Source organism: Chaetodon auriga, chromosome 3 (assembly GCF_051107435.1).
Source record: "Chaetodon auriga isolate fChaAug3 chromosome 3, fChaAug3.hap1, whole genome shotgun sequence".
NCBI classification, from domain to species: Eukaryota; Metazoa; Chordata; class Actinopteri; order Chaetodontiformes; family Chaetodontidae; genus Chaetodon; species Chaetodon auriga.
In genome coordinates, this window is record NC_135076.1 from 13,135,591 (window position 1) to 13,151,783 (window position 16,193).

The 16,193-nt window shown below is 43.3% G+C and overlaps 1 protein-coding gene across 2 annotated transcripts; it reads right to left on the bottom strand.

The window, feature by feature from the left end:
* Positions 1–4,377: 4,377 nt before the first annotated feature.
* On the bottom strand, positions 4,378–15,094 carry arrdc2 (arrestin domain containing 2). 2 transcript variants are annotated; one of them, XM_076726927.1, is made up of 7 exons: positions 9,532–10,837; positions 7,744–7,961; positions 7,539–7,641; positions 7,182–7,438; positions 6,895–7,057; positions 6,144–6,304; positions 4,378–5,840 (listed from the first exon to the last, which is right to left on the bottom strand). In XM_076726927.1, exons 1-7 carry the CDS (start codon positions 9,803–9,805, stop codon positions 5,787–5,789), a joined length of 1,230 nt encoding a protein of 409 aa, XP_076583042.1. In that variant the 5' UTR covers positions 9,806–10,837; the 3' UTR covers positions 4,378–5,786. The 2 variants fall into 2 exon arrangements, with proteins under 2 accessions (XP_076583042.1, XP_076583043.1); XM_076726928.1 differs by lacking the exon at positions 9,532–10,837 and adding an exon at positions 14,840–15,094 and having other exon boundaries at positions 4,385–5,840.
* Positions 15,095–16,193: the final 1,099 nt, after the last annotated feature.

Here is a 16,193-nt window from a genome sequence, read left to right on the forward strand (position 1 = left end):
ATATTTTCCATACTGTGTGTTTAGCATAGCAGGTTGCTTTGTCATGGTGTCTTCCATTTGGTTCCAGTTGTAGAATGGAAATTTCAACACTATAGCATACAGTGATATTCTTGTGAGATTCCAGCTTTGTGGCAGCAGTCTGGCAAAGTTGCTTTCCTGTTCCAACATGACAATGCTCCCGTACACAGGTCTGTAAAGAAATGCTCTTCTTTGTTTGGTGGGGAAGAACTTGACTGGCCTGCACGGAGCTCTGACTTTAACCCGATGAGCTAGAATGAGGCATCAGTGCCCGACCTCACTAATGCCCTTGCGACTGAATGGGAGCAAATGCTTGTAGCCAGGTTCCAGGTATGAGCGCGTCCACATACTTTTGACCATATACCTTTTCTAAGACTGAATCTACTTTACGCACTTTTGAATCTCTGAACAAAGTCCAGGTAATGTTTTGGTGGAATGCAGCTAAATACATTTACTCAAGTAAACTAGGTACAAATTTGAGGTACTTGTACTTAACTTGAGTCTTTTCTCTTGACATCACTTTATACTTCTCCTCCACTCCATTTTAAAGGCAAATATTGTACTTTCTTTTTAACTATGATTATTTGACAGCCTTACTGGTTACTTAGCAAATTAAGATTTTCACATACAAAACATACAAAGAGCTTATAAAATATGATGCTTTGTTATAAAGTAAACTACTAAACAGTTTATAAAGCTACAACTGAAACGATTCAATCAATCAATCAATCAATCAATCAGCTGATTGACTGAAAATGGTTTGGCATATTTCATGGTTCCAGCTTCACAAATTCTGTATTGAGCTCATTTTTCTGATTTTACTGTAGTAGCATTTCAGTGCAGGACTTTTACATACAACCGTGTTTTAGTGTAGTTTTAGCACTTTTTCTTAAGTAAAGGATCTGAATTCCTCCTTCACCACTAACTTGGATTAAAACGTCTTTTCCGTGGTTTTACACTTCAGGCAGTCGAGGGTTTGGTGTCTTGCTCAAGGACACTTTTCCAGGGCACCTACTTTTGACAGGCATGTAACCTGAAACTGTGACATATTTCCCCACGAGAGTTGCTTCCAAATGTTTCTATGACACAATGGGTGCACAAAGGCATACTTCACATTCAGAGACTCGGTTGTTTGCAGTTTGTGTCACGCAGCCACCATGTAATTCACTGCTCCTTAGAAACGTAATTAGGGATTGGGGATACACTGCCACAGTGCTTGTTACAGCTTGTCCAAAACATTTCGTAAAGGAAACACTTTGTCTCTATTTGGCTCATGTGATTATGTTAACCTAATTTAGCAGTGAACAAAGACTTAGAGGAAATGATCACTGGTGGTCAAAAGCAGTTTTTGTCAAGTCGAGGTTCGTCTGTACGTTTGTAGGAGGGGAAAATGAACAAGATGTACGTCTTCTTCTTGGAACATGTCACTGTGTGAATTATTCTCCAAAGTTCCCCAGATTTTGTCATATGTCATATGTCGTAATTCTGTTGTTTATGTCTTTGTCCTTCACTTTTCATTTTCAGTGCTCTTATGTTTGAAACACTGAATGAGAAGCTGCTTTCTAATGTTCTTTCTGATGTTGGGTTCTATATTTAAGTTTTTCCACCTCTGTTATACTCTTGAACTGCACTTGTATGTTTTAGCTTAAATTTTTTTTTTTTTTTTTTTTTTTTTTTCTTTTTTCTTTTTTCTTAATTCAGGTCAAGAAAACAGATGTGCTGAAAGACCTGTTGAACATGCCCACTTTGAATCTGGGCCAGATACAGACCCAGAGGCATGACCGGAGGTATGCAGGTTACACGTGTGATGTCTACACTGAGAGTTCACATTCAAAGACTTGGAACTTACGAAACGCGTGACGTGCAGGGAGAGTTCAGATCCTTTGCTAAAAGCACAGAAAATGCTCGACACAATTACTAACAGCCCAAAGTGACTGCTCATTTAATAAAGTTATTAAAATACTTACAAGAAAAATGCAACAAATCCTCACATTCGAGAGGCTGAAACAGTGAAAAGAGGCCTAATTAATCAATCAGCTAATCAATTCAGCACTAATTGTATGTATTGTTGCATCTGAAACAAGCCATGATATTTTATAAGCTCTCTATGTTTTGTATGGAAAATCTTAATTTGTAAAGTAACTAGTAACTAAAGCTGTCAAAAAAAATTAGAGTGGAGTAGAAACTACAGTATTTCCTTCTGAAATGTAGTATAAGTATAATGAAAAGAGAGAAGAAGAGACTCATTTAATGTGTAATGTGTATGTGGGTTTTTATTTTGTATTTAATGTGACCATTTTTATTAGAGTTTTCTTTTGTGATTCATATCCGAGAGAGGTAACATATGACCATATGACCTATATGACCTGCATGCAGGTCTCTGCTGGAACCTGACTGTCTGCTTCAATACTCAGAAGTAAAAACGGCAAGAACACACAGAATTAAAGCACACCATTTAGATGAATATGCACAAACAGAATAACTGAGCTTTTATTGCACACACCAAACCAGACGGACGGGTTTGAGAACAGCAGAAACCAAAGTTACAAAAAATTTCAACGGTAGGTGACTCATTCTAACTGAGAACATCAATTAGAAGCATCACGTGAACAGAGATTACAGGAACACGGTGGATGTTGCAGGATGGCACGCAGCGTGGTGCAACATCTTCACATCTGTCATCATGTCTGTTCCCTCCATAGAAAACACAGTGGGTCACTGTGAGGCCACTGCAGTGACACCAGGAATACTTCAGCGTGTCTGGATGTTCACTTTCACTTCAGTCAGATGGAAATACAACTGGATGTTTGTTCATTAATGGGACAACAGACTGACTGAGTCTCAGGGCATTCATGCAGGTTTGGACTGTTTATGTCTACAGTAAGAGAGGGAAATTGTGAGCTGTGAGTTTAATGGAGTCAGGGTTTCTAGCTGAAGGAGCCCCTCCGTCAGAGTGCCCAGGTTCAAGCCTCCCTCCCTGCTGAGGTGTCTGTCCTTGAGGCAGAGAGCTCAGATCTGATTCCTGGATCAGGTGTAAGTGAGCGCTGAGTGTTCACATCCACTAACTGAAAGCTGAGATCAGAGTGCGTTCCCTCGCTGTGTCTGAGCCAGAGGCCGGCTGAAAAACTCCGTGGTTCCTGTTTTTGAATCCAGTGACAGAATCTGTTTTTATGTATAATGAAGACGTGAATGTGACAGCTCATGTGAGATGATGCCACACCGCTGCAAGTCCTCAAAATCCTAATCAAGTACTGAAAGAGTCCTGTCAGGTGTCAGCGCTCACTATGCTCATGTACACAGGTTAGCTCAACAGAATGAGCACCTTCTACACACACACACACACACACACACACACACACACACACACACACAAATATATCAGCACCTCTGTATTTGCTGCTCCGACTGACCTCTGAGCCTCCTGTGGTGAGAGCCAAGAGGAAAGCCTTTTTTTAATTAAGGCTGAACCAAATGCTGTTTTGTCTGATGTTCAGTTTTAAATCCAGAAGTTTTCAGTTTTGAAACAGACAAACAACAAATCCTCCCATTGAAATAGCTGGAACCTCATAACCTCTTATATTAAGGCTCCATAAATGACTTCTATGTTTAACTGATTATCAAGGTCGTAATCAATAACCTAATCAATTGCTCAACCAATTATTTCAGCACTAATTAAGAAAAAATATTCCAACATTGTTATTTAGTTTCATTTGAAATGAATTTTGGTCTGACGTTCTGTCAAAATCAGCACAAAGAAAGTGTTTTTTTAAGTATTCTACGAGCGCAGAAGTTCCTCGCCGGACCCTCGTTCGCCCTCAGCACTGCACTGAACGTCCCCTTCCTCAGCCATGTTTATAGCTTTGTGTGGTACTGTGTATAATTCACTGAACTGCTTGTTTGTTCCTATGTGTTATGTGTTTACATGTGGCAAAAAAAAAAAATAACCGGGGACCTTGTTGCATATTCATGCAAGCAAAGTACAAACTGTACTAGAGGACACCAGATGAGCTCCATATATCAGCTGAACTCAGTGTGACAGATAACATTGTGGCGAGGACAAGCAATAACGGGTGAGCAGCTAAAGAGAAGCCCCGCAAAACTGAATTGCTTAAGCGCACAATATTAGAGCTGTCACAGGCAAAACTTCGGTTAGTAATTACTGTTTTGATCCTCTGAGTGTAGCTCATTTCTCAGATGAACCCTGCCCTTTGGCAATGATATAGTTTTGAGTCACGGTGCTGAACATAATGTACCATTCCAGTGGCATGCAACATGCTAAACAGAGGCCCTCTGACATTTCCCTAACAAAGTGTACAGCTTACACGCAGGCCAGTTTGAAGGAAACACCAAAGACAAACATGATTTTGAGATATTTTCTTTTATTAGAAAAACAATTACAAAACTTTGGCAAGATTGTGAACCCACAATTGCATTTGTATAAAAATACATTCGTTGTTTTCAGTGCGTGCCACCGAAGTTGCACAGCTGACCCTGAAGACTTCTTTCATACTCCTAACAGTTTTTTGGAAGTTGAGGACAAATCCTCGAGTCCGTTATTTGGAATGTTTTTTCTTCCGTGTATTTCAGTGGCATCTCCAGCTCGAAGCTCGGCTTGAACGCTGAGCAGCGTGTTCGGCTTGACCTTCATAAAGTGTCCCACAGCATTGGGGCATCTGGCTCCCATCAAAAGCTTCAGGCCACATGGCTCAGACTTCTCCTCCTCCTCCTCCTCCTCCTCTTCCTACTCCTTTTGTTTAGCAGCTGGGAGAACTAATCTATGAGCCTCGTGCAGCTTTATACGCAAACTGCTCATCCTGTTTAACCGCTGCGCTAAGATCAACAACCACAGCTAGCGGACACTTCGGTGCCTTAAGCCTTGCATTAACACAACTCTTCTCTTGGAATACAACACATACAATTCAACCGTTCTTGTTCTAAGGGTTCTCCAGAATACATTCATCTCTATGAGAGAACGACTCCCTGAAACTCTCATGCAATCTTCAACGGCATAATTAAGGCATACATGTTTTTCCCTTTTACATATTGTGACCTGCATGCATACAATACATCTACATCTGCTTACTTGACTTGTCTGCTCCACCGTCACACTTTCAGATACAGTATGTGCTTAAGTAACAGTAGAAATCATCACAGGCACATTATGCATAGCAATGTAGGTTGTTAAAATCTACTGTGTTGCTAGTACAGGGGGGAGGGGGAGCTGGAAACTTGACATAATAACTGCACTTCTCGGTTTACGCCATTCAAAGATGACAACGTACTTCTAAACATGTGTCAACTTATCAAGAGCGTTGTTGTTTTTTTCAAATATCAGACCACCAGGTGCAACTCCGACTCTCCACCTGACAAATATCAAGTGACACCCCCCCCCCAATAATATGTCCCAAACTCCTTTAAACTCAACCTTCACTTCACATGAGGGAATCCTTGACTGGGAGGTATTTGTAGCTCGTGTCACCAGGAGCCAAAGATCACTTGGGGAGGACAGGAACTGATGGGGAAAAGTGAATTTCCTCACAACAGAACGGGAAGGTATCCACTTTGTTTTATGGACTGGAAACAAAGTGGCCTCCAGTGACATCCAGTTCCTGTGAGCTCCGTCTCCTGACCTGTCCGTGGCGCTCCAGTCCCCCTCCACGACACTTGGTGGGACCAGGCACCATTTGTCAGAGTAATCCAGGAGAAGACAAATCTCTTGATTTGTTTCATTAATTTAAGTCGCTTGACGCTCAGGCGGGGCTCATGGTTCAACACGTCATGCAGCGAGGTCTCATGTTGAAGGGCTGAGGGTTGGGGTCAATCTGTAGGCAGGAAATGGAAATAGAGGATGAAGGTTAAGTGCGCAGATGTTTTCATCTTTCTCTGAGCAAAACATCCAGTGCTATGATAAATTAAGTTTACACCCACTGATTCGTTTTCATGTGGTTACTGTGAGACAATTCAGCTGTGTTCTCAAGAGTTTCTTTGGCAGGAAAGAAATGTTAAAATCCATCTATTCAAAAAAAACAAAAAACAAACCCTCTCCCCAAACCTTTAGATATGCCAATCAAACTAAACAAACAGTGGGAGCAAGTGGGTGTAGTTTCCAGCATTTGGTGACTCACCTCGCTGTATACCGGCGGAGGTCGGAAGCGAAACTCTTGGACAAAAGCCATGAGTGGGCGCTCCTGGATTCCACTCAGGTCTTCGGTGGGTTGCAGGACCACCGCATTGTTGCGCTGCTCGGCCTCCTCCGCCGTCACCACAGAGCTGTAATCTGGAGGAGCTGCAGGGAGAGAGGCGGGATTAGTCCACGGGTCTGACTCAACAGAACAGCACAGGTCCAAACACTAAGCTGCTGAGTCATCACTGCAGTTAAAACTCTTAAAAAAAACCCCCATAACATTTACTGCTTTTTGCACTAACAAACACTGACTTGATCCAGCATGAATCCCTGCTGAAACAAAGCCTCTGTTTTGTTTATATGTGTTGGCTTCTGACCCAGTGATATTTTGCCAGACAGTGATCATGGAAGAGAGAGCAGGCCCATGAGCTGAAAGAGGTTAAAGTGGCTCTTTGAAAGCAATTTATCAATATTTAGTGACAATAAGTGACAGTGACTCTATGAAGGAATTCAGCTGTTTAACCAGTAAAGCCTCTGGAACCTGTTTCTCAGTATGTTTGACTACTTCTCTGGTACGATGAATCAAGATCACTGGCAAGGTTTGGAACAAGAGCGCAGACATCCTTAAACACCGGCTATGTTCGACTGGGTGTGTGGAAAAGGTTTTTTGTGTCCATGTTTTAATAATTATCTGTCCAAATCCAGACCAGCACCTCTGTCTGTCACTCACTGCAGTACTAGAGGATACTTACGCTCAGGCTGCTCGGGGATGGCCATGCGCAGCCACTCCAGGTTGACGCTATACTGGCTGCTGACGCTGGAGGTCCGGCTGCCGAAGGGATGGAGGGGGATGGTGCCTATGACCAGCGGCAGCTCAAGACACAGCTTGGATGTCCCAGGAACATCGACACAAACCTGGTGGGAGGAAAAGAGGAGAACTGTGAGTGACATCTCAATTCAAAAGCAGCAGCAGCAGCAACACGCATGGAAAGTGGCATTTGAATTTCAAAGAAATGAAGCAGCTGTTGGCTGAGCTCACCTTGAGCATGTACTCCACTTTGATGATGCGGCACTGCAGGATGGAGGGACCCACAGGTGGGATCTTGATGGCGCGACCATGCCACGTCTCCCTGCACCTGGCACCCACAATGTCGCCACAAAGTGTGCCCACCACCGAGCGCTTCTGCTTCATGGTGCCGCGGGCGATGAACGTCTGCGTCTGAATGATGTAGGCTTTGGGCACCACTGATCTGGAGGTAGAGTTGTCGAACTCCGCGAAGACGGGTATCACCTCACCTGCGGAGAGGGAAAGTGCGTTAGCAATTACAGATTACAATTCTAAACTGGGCTATGAACACTGTTTTTATGAGGAGTTGCGTCAGGTGTGAGCTCTCACCTGGTGTGTAGCCTTTGCGGTCGATCTTTGCGGTTACAGACACCTGTCCAAAGTTGCGGTACCACGCCCGTGCCATCTTGTCCTTCGTTCCAGCCTGTGGCGCCTGAGAGTGATGAAACCAAATGACCAAAGTGCCTCAAAACTCCCAGAAAATCATGGAGCCCGTCAGGACACAATCATGAAATGTGAGGGCCCAGATGCTCACCAGTAAGGCCGGCGTGTTGATGTCGATGGGCTCGATGACTGTAAACTCTTTCTTGATCTTCTTGACGGTGGCCCATGGCCTGTGTAGCTTCACTTTGACCCAGTAACGGATGCTGCCATGTTTCCCCTCGAAGGAGGTGACCAGCGTCTCCTCAGGCAGCTGGAAGCTGAATGGAAATTCGTGTCTGCCAGCAGGAAGGACGGTCACTTCACCATTATCTGGGGAGAGGAGGTTAAAGCTCAGTCACTTCAAGAGTTCACAGCAGTGAGTGGAACTTCAATGACCTGTTTCTACCAGCTGGTGCAAGGTGATCATCAACAAGTGCGCCATAAAGTAATACAACACCAACATAAAACAATTCAGCACAGTGACATAATAAAAGTTTCTAATATTTACTGGAAGTGATCCATCTGATTATGTGTAAGGCGATTAACACAAGAATGAATGGCAGCAAATTACTTCTGAGGAAGACGCAAAAGAAGATAAAACTGCACTGAACCTGCACAATTAGTTCAAACTGAAAAAACAACAACAAGAGTTCTTTGGAAATCCAGATAAATAAAGTTGACTTAGTGAGAGAGCATGGACAGATCTTTTCAGCATGACTCTTGCTGAAATAGAAATCTCTCTGTCTTTCTCTGCAATCACATGGCTCCTGAGCTTGCTCAGAAGGGTGGTTCCTGCTCCATTGTGCTGCCTGAGAACATGTTTTCCTCAAGCTGTATTACACAGTCCGTCTCAGCTGCTCGGTTTCCCCCCACTCCTGCTGCACAGGTCCAGGAACACGTGTTTGTGTTTAACTGCCTCGATGTGTTTTGTGTCCCTTTGTTAGCTGGAAGCTCCAGCTTGATTTAAATAACAATACTGTCACTGTCAAATGCTCTTAATGGGTCAAGTGGGTTGCTGTGGGCTGCCTGCTGTATGGCCAAAAAAGCCATACAAACAGCACCAAATTCATTAACATGACATGATACTTTTGCAAAACACAGAGTCGAGCAGTGAGACTGAACTCGGCAGGAAAACGTCATAAAACTGCTGAAGGCCTGGCTGTGAATTTCCTGTCTTCACTTAAAACCAAAACAAGTCGGTGTCCAATGAATGGAGAGAGAAACCCGAGGCTCTCCCACGCAGCCGAGGAGAAAAACAACTCAGACTTTCTTCGAATGAGGAAAAGTCTGATGTCAGCGCTGTTCCTTTCAACAGATGTTTTCACAATGAGAAAGGAGTGCAGAGACACATGTTGCAGCATGTTTTGCTCTCTTCCTATAGAGCAAGGCTTTTTATACTTCTATACAGGCAACAAACTTCTCATGTGGCACAGGAGATAAAAACCAGGGCCCTGGGAGAGCTTTTGTCACTGAATGGATCCCTGAGTGCTTGTTTTGAGCCGCCTGGATCTGGGTGTTCAGTTTGACTCGTTTCAGGAAGTTAACAACTGCAATCTTAAGTCTGACATTTGTTTCATCTTCAGTTGATTCAGGCAACTTTGCATCTCCAGTAGCAACAACTGGATAAATCAAGAAACACAACAACTTTCACAACCAAGTAACCGAACATTAATATAACCAGAAAAGCTTTTAACTAGATTATGAAAACAACAGTGTTCCCAGTTTGCAGACAAACAACCAGCCCAGTGTCCCCAGACACACAAACCACTTTCATTATTGTTTCATGCACTTGGCATCTGCTCAATGAGTCGACGACGCAACTAGATCAGTTAGACAAGTTTTCACACAGGCTGCACCCTCTGCTTTCTCCCCCATCACCGAGCCTCCACCGCGGACTGACCTGCCTGCAGCAGCACCTCTCTCCGGTTCAGGTATTCCACCTCGTCGCTGTAGTTCTGGGTGTATGCGGTGCTGGAGCCGGCGGACCGGGACTCGGTCCAGTGCACTTTAGCGAATCCCTCGGCGTGGAGCTTCAGGGAGTCCACCCGACTCTCCCCGGACAGGTCCACCACCACCCGTCCGGACACCACGTCCCCGCTGCTGAACACCGGAGGACAGTCCACCTCCGGGGAGTCGAAGACGATGTCAAACTTTTTCAACTTGTCGAAAATCATTTTATTTGCAGGCTGTGAGAGTCCCCTGAAAAAGAGCGTTTCCTCTACTCCTGCTCTGCACAATGTGAAGTTTACAGGAGAGGATCTTCGGATATCTTTCGTTCACTTGTTGAGAGATCAAACTGTTAGACGGAGTACGACTGAAGGCTTTATGGAGGCTGAGAAAGTGGGCGGGGTTTCTGAATTTATTATGTAAAGCCTCTGGAGAGAGCTGAAGGCTGGTGCTGCTGCCTTCAGGTGCTCCTCCTTGGCACCGACTTGTCAGCACTCCAGTTGTAAGTGAGTCATTTTGCTGCCTCAGTTGATCAAAATGAAAATAAAACTTATCCGGAAAGTTTTAAACAGTGAACAGAAGAAGAGTTTTCACGTTGACAACAAACAAACACTCAGTTTGACACCATTAATAAGCCAAGAATCATTCTGTACGTTTAGGTTGCTGTCCTCTTGTCAGCAGCTCCAAAAACATCAGAACAAGTCTGGACACAGACTGAGGACAAATCCACCTCACGATGCCAGCATTATCAAAAATGATAACCACCATAAAGTCTCTTCACACTTTCCTGACAACCACACAGCTGAGATTCACGTCTTGACAATTTTCGGATGTCATGTAAACTTCCCTCAGTGCAGCTCTTTTCACAACGGCCATATTTCCGGACTCAGGGTGAAGGCAACATAACAAACATGCACACTGGGTGTGGAGGCAGCAGCAGTGAGGAAAACAGGGTCCGCGATGATTGATGGTTACAGGTTCTTAGAAGAAAACAGGCTTACTGGGCATGCCTCCGTCTGGCAGAGATCCGCCCTGCGCAGCTCAGAGGGAAGTCGTCTGACTGGACCAAAGCTGTTTACTTCACTTCTTCCATGTCGCTTTGAACATGCACAGCCTGGGCTGCTGCACATATGGAAAACACACAGCTATGCACAAAAGCATGCAACTTATGCCACCAAATCCCGTTATGAAAAACAACAGCAGCCGTTCCAGCTTGGATAATAAAGAGACAGCACAACACAGGAAAACTTCATGTCCACGACTGTAAAAAAAAAAAAAAAAAAAAAACTTCCACCAACTAGGTCACATGCATGAAATATGGCACACATTCAGCTTTTTCCTAACACACCAAATCCACTTCCAACATGTGCAAACAAAGCAAATTCTGAGCAGAATTGACTTTTCTACTGAACTCTGCAGCAGTCATTAAACTTAACAAAAACTGCTTCATTCGCTGTGTTAGTCTCTTCAGTCAATGCAAAAGCTCTCAGGCAAAAATCAAGTGTAGTCTGACAAAAACAAAGTTGTTTACGCCTTTGTTCCCTGGGAAGAGTAGTTAGCTCTCCAGTGCCACCGACTGGCGATGTGGAGGCTGTGCGCACAGCTGCAAGACGACCGGGATGTGTCTACACAAAAAAGTTGTAGAAGTGTGGGTAGATGGCGCTCCCAGAATAATTAAGTATAAATGGGCTTCAGGAGGGGCTTTCCAACTGACTCTTCCCTCACTGTTGCTCCTTGCAGGTTAAGATAAAGGCAGAAAGTACATGTAGGTTTCATGGCATCTTTCTTCCAGTATAATCAGTTAATTAGTCAAAAGAAAAAGTGAAAAGCCCTAATTGGCAGCAGAACTCTGACATATTTGGGAGACAATTTAGCAGTTTTTGCTCAACATGCATCCAGGAAGCTCTGGCCTGGTGTGACATTAGGCCCAGCACGCCACCTGCTGGTGACCAGGAGCAGCAGTCTGGCTCTAACTAGGCTCCCTGCGCCGGTGCTGATAAGCTGGACGTGGGGTGCCCTGCACAGAACGATGGGCCTGATAAGCAATCATGCCTGCCAACACGTTTACTGCTGCAGCAGACTAAAGCAAATATATTTATCCTCGTGAGTTTTTTCTTTGTTTACCCAAAGAGCTGCTGAGTGCACAACACTGCAGAACAAATATTTACAGTGAAGGCTCGCATGCTTTTGAGCAAAGACGGGCCTTTAGAACAGCGGTCCCCAACCACCGGTCCGTGGGCCATTTGGTACCGGGCCGCACAGAGAGGCTGAACAAAAAATATGTTATTGATCATCGAGTTTGAAAGAAGTTTTATTTTGAAAATCAGGTGCATCCGCCTGTGTCTGTACACATGTCAAACACACACGCACTAATATTAATAACAGTTAGAGGAAGTTAGTGCAGAGCAGCTAAAACTAGACTGATGTGCTCTCTGCTCTGGGTTCTGGTTCATAGTCGAGCTGCAGAGATTTGAATAAGCTTAAGTCTATCAGTGGTTTTTCTTTCCCGGGATCCGACCAGACACACACACACACACACACACACACACACTACTACTACTACTACTACTACTACTACTAATAATAATAATAATAATAATAATAATAATAATAATAATAATAATAATAATAATAACAACCCGGGCCGAGATCCGACGCGGGATCCGACCCGACACACACACAGATCCGATCCGGAACTTTCCTGGGAAATTTCCGGATCGGTCCCAGTAAAGTGCCGGTCCGGCAAATTATTGCTTTACGTGAAACCGGTATGAAGGCACACCAAATATGTATCTTCAGTGGTGTTTGCAGGAGGAAGAACACCTTTTCAAAAGCTTTCGAGCCCTATAACTAGAACAACTCCTCTTCACTGAACCTCACAGATGCATTTCTGCCTTTAAAGCAAAACCTTTTTTTTTCTTTATGGCAAACTAAAAGAAAAATGAGCTGACACCATATTGGAAAAATGAATGGAGAGCAGCAGCAGCAGCAGCATCAGCATTACACTGTGTGGTGGTGGATGAGGGCGGGCACCAGGGGAGTCACGTGTTGTTTTCCTGGTTGCCGCGGCAACCACGGGCTGCATTTTTCAAACAGCCCCCACCCCTTCCTCCTTCCTTCCTCTGTCCTTCCTCCCTCCTTCCTTTCTCCTCTGTCACTTTCTCCTCATTTCTTCTCCCAAGTAAACAGAACCAAACACAACAACCTTATTTCTACTTTTTCCACATTTCTATCTACTAATCGTTTGAAAGTATACACCAGGACCATAAAACAGATCTGCTCCTTGGAGGATTCCTTAAAATCTGTAACGTAACATGATATTCTTTTATAACAGAAACATATTGCTATACCAAATAATTAGATTTTGTTTGCCATGTGATTTTATATGACTCTACCTATGTCATTATACATTTTTATCTTTAGTTTTGTTTCTTATTGTTACTTGTGGGTTTGCTGTTGGGATAGTAGAGTATTAAAGGGGTAGAGGTCATGGTATAGGGAAATTTCTAATGGATAACAAATTGATATAATCTTATAGTATATATCTGTCATATTGGCCTCCTCTATGCTTTATCTCTAAAGGATGAGATGTGCTAAGGAAACAGCCTGCAGCTGAATGAGAAGCATGTGAACTCAGCTAAACTAGTCCAGACTGGCCAGTTTGTGTTTCACTTTTGATTTTGAGTCACCTCTCATGTGAGGAAATCTTCTCACCAGTGACCACATCAAAACCAGATTTTATTTTGGCAGAGGAGGACTGAGCACCAATAATGCTTGAACATATAGTTGCTCAACATAAACAGATTGGAATATTGTTCAGTCGCTAACTGCTGTAAAAATACCAAACATTTGCTTTTTACAGATGTATTTATTTTTAGTTTTGCATATTTTCCTGCGTCATTATCTGATTAATGTTCATAGTTTTTCACAGCTGGTCTGAGCAGGTTATCAGGTTGAAAATATCATTTTCAGCTCTGGTTACTGATGGTAAATGACATTTTTAATATTTTACACTAAATTATTAATACAAAAAATTGATGGATAATTCAAGTATTCGTCAGCTGCAGAACATTAGCACTGCAGCTCAGTTAATGGGTGATGTGTTACCTTCGTCACAGTGTATGATTTAGGCAAGATTTTAACATACAAAACCTGCCTAGTGCATGTTTAACCACAGCGAACACACGATGCAGCAGCTGCAGCAGCAAATGACCTGGAAATGACAAACTGTTTGTATTGGTATCCTACATTCAACTTGTTTGGCCTCCAAAGCAACAACACAAACTCTGCTCCTATTTGAGAGTCTGCTTCTCGTGTCCATTTATATTTATCTGCCCAGACGGTCAAACCAAACACAGTTTACAAAGAAGTTAATGAAACATTAACCACTGTTTATTTACTTAGTCACTTTGGCCTATATTCTTTGCCTTTCTGATTTTTAAGCTGCCTGGTGCCTTTCACACCGGGGGGAATTTTCACACTTTACAGCGTTATTTCCGGTACAACTTTGGAATCAGTAAACCAGTTGTGTTTATTTGGACTCGGCACTAATGGATTTGTGTTTAATGTTAGGATTATGTTATCTGGCAGATGTATCTGGACGAGCCGGCGTCGACCTCTCTCTCGGGTTTCCATGCAACACATTTGGCCCAGGTGGCTTCATTTAGCAAAATGCAGCAACTACAAGACACAGTGGCTACCAGCCGGCACATTACAGCAGTTTTAACAGCACATTATTCAGACTATAGCTGCTACAGCTGCAATACATGCTGAAAATACAATTACTATGTATATCACAGCAGAGCTACAAACGATGGATAGTATCTTACAAGGATATAATACAGATACAATAGGGGATAAGAGAAAATGCAAAAACTGCAACAAAGTCAGCACAAATGATGTAAATGCACTACCCATAACTCCACTCTGATCATCACAACTGAACTCTTTCACCTGCCCTGTTTGGCTCTCTTCCATGCATTTATGTTGCTAAACTATTACCAACATGGTTTATGGTGAATAATGAATGACATATTACATGCAAAACATTATATGGATATTTTATTATGAAGAATCATTGCATATTTCAACAACAAGCCCATGAAAACAAATCAAATGGTACATTTAAAATGGAAAAAAGACAGAAGGATGGCCTAAACAGCTATAACTCACCTGGGGTTTACTTGTGATTATTCTACAACCCGTATACTGAATATTAACCATCCAGGGAACTAAGGCCCTCTGAAGCTTTCACCACTGACCTCGGATCAGATGCTGTCGTTTCCTGAAGTATGTGATCTTGGAGGTGTAGTCGTTATAGACGGAGTTCATGCCCCGGTTCTCCAGCCAGTGTGCTGTGGCCACCCCTCTGCCCTGCACCTTCATAGAGTGCACTCTGGTGTCCCTCCGGAGCTCCAGCACCACCTGACCGGACACCACCTCCCCTCCGATGAACGCTGCATCAGCTGGACCATCCAGCTCCAGCGTGAAACACTTTATGGGGCTGACTGTCATCGCTGTGAGTGAAGACAGTAAAAGGGTAAATGAAAACACACATTTTGACAATGCTGAGGGCTAAACACTAAACCACGGTTTACAGTAATGTTAGAAGTTTGTGCAGAACTGGTTTTCAGGTGCTGTAAAAGACAAACTGCAAATAACCAGAGCCAGTTGGACTCATGGAGGAGGGGACCACAAATCAAGTCAGTTACACATGTCAAGTCCTGTATTCACTTTTTAAATAATATTATGCACTGCTTTTGGGGTGGCTTTAAATATGCACTTTCCAAGAAACAGAACATAATGTTAGTTTTGATTTTTTTCTCTTATTTTCAGGGTGGGGTTGGGAGGTTCTCTTTAGGGTCCCTGACATGCCAGGGCCAGTCCTGCAAGTCCTCACTGCTCTGTAGCCTGCTTTTATTTTTAAACATGTTTTTGGAAATGTTTAATAACATTATATCATAAAATTTCACTCTGGTTGGAGCTTTAACACTGCTAAACAAACTGGTTGCTGAAGAATTCCAGGGCATCTTACCCTGTTTTGTATGATTTTCAGACAAACTTTCACCAATTCATAGAAATGACACATTTTTCATCTTCCCATGGTCCTTAAACACACTCTGTGTGAGTGTAAAGAATATCTGAAAGCACAGGCCAAATATTCATACAGACATGACGTCAAACAGCGAATGACTGAAGTTTTGCCTTCAGTCTACATCACGTACGTAGTATTGTAACAGCAGCTGTGCTCGGTGGTTAATTTCTGTGGGTCTAATACTACTGATATTTTCCTGCTTGCCTATGGTGAATTTTATGAGCGGGTTTCAGCCAATCAGGATTGAGAACCGGGAGTACCTTTTATAAATACAGCTGTGAGCGTTGAGCTCACGTTTAAAGGTGTCAAACTCACCGGCAGGACAGGAGCGAAGCAGTGGTCTTCTCAAAGGCGAAGTTTGCTGCAGAGCAGCCCGACTGTGTATTTACTCCAATTGGACGTTCAATAGAAGCGGAGACTTTATAAACGGTGGCAGCTCTCAACGCCCAGAAACACAGCAGCTCTCTGTTTTACACCAATGATGAGGAGCACATGCGAGTCACGCCCGCCCACTTTAACAG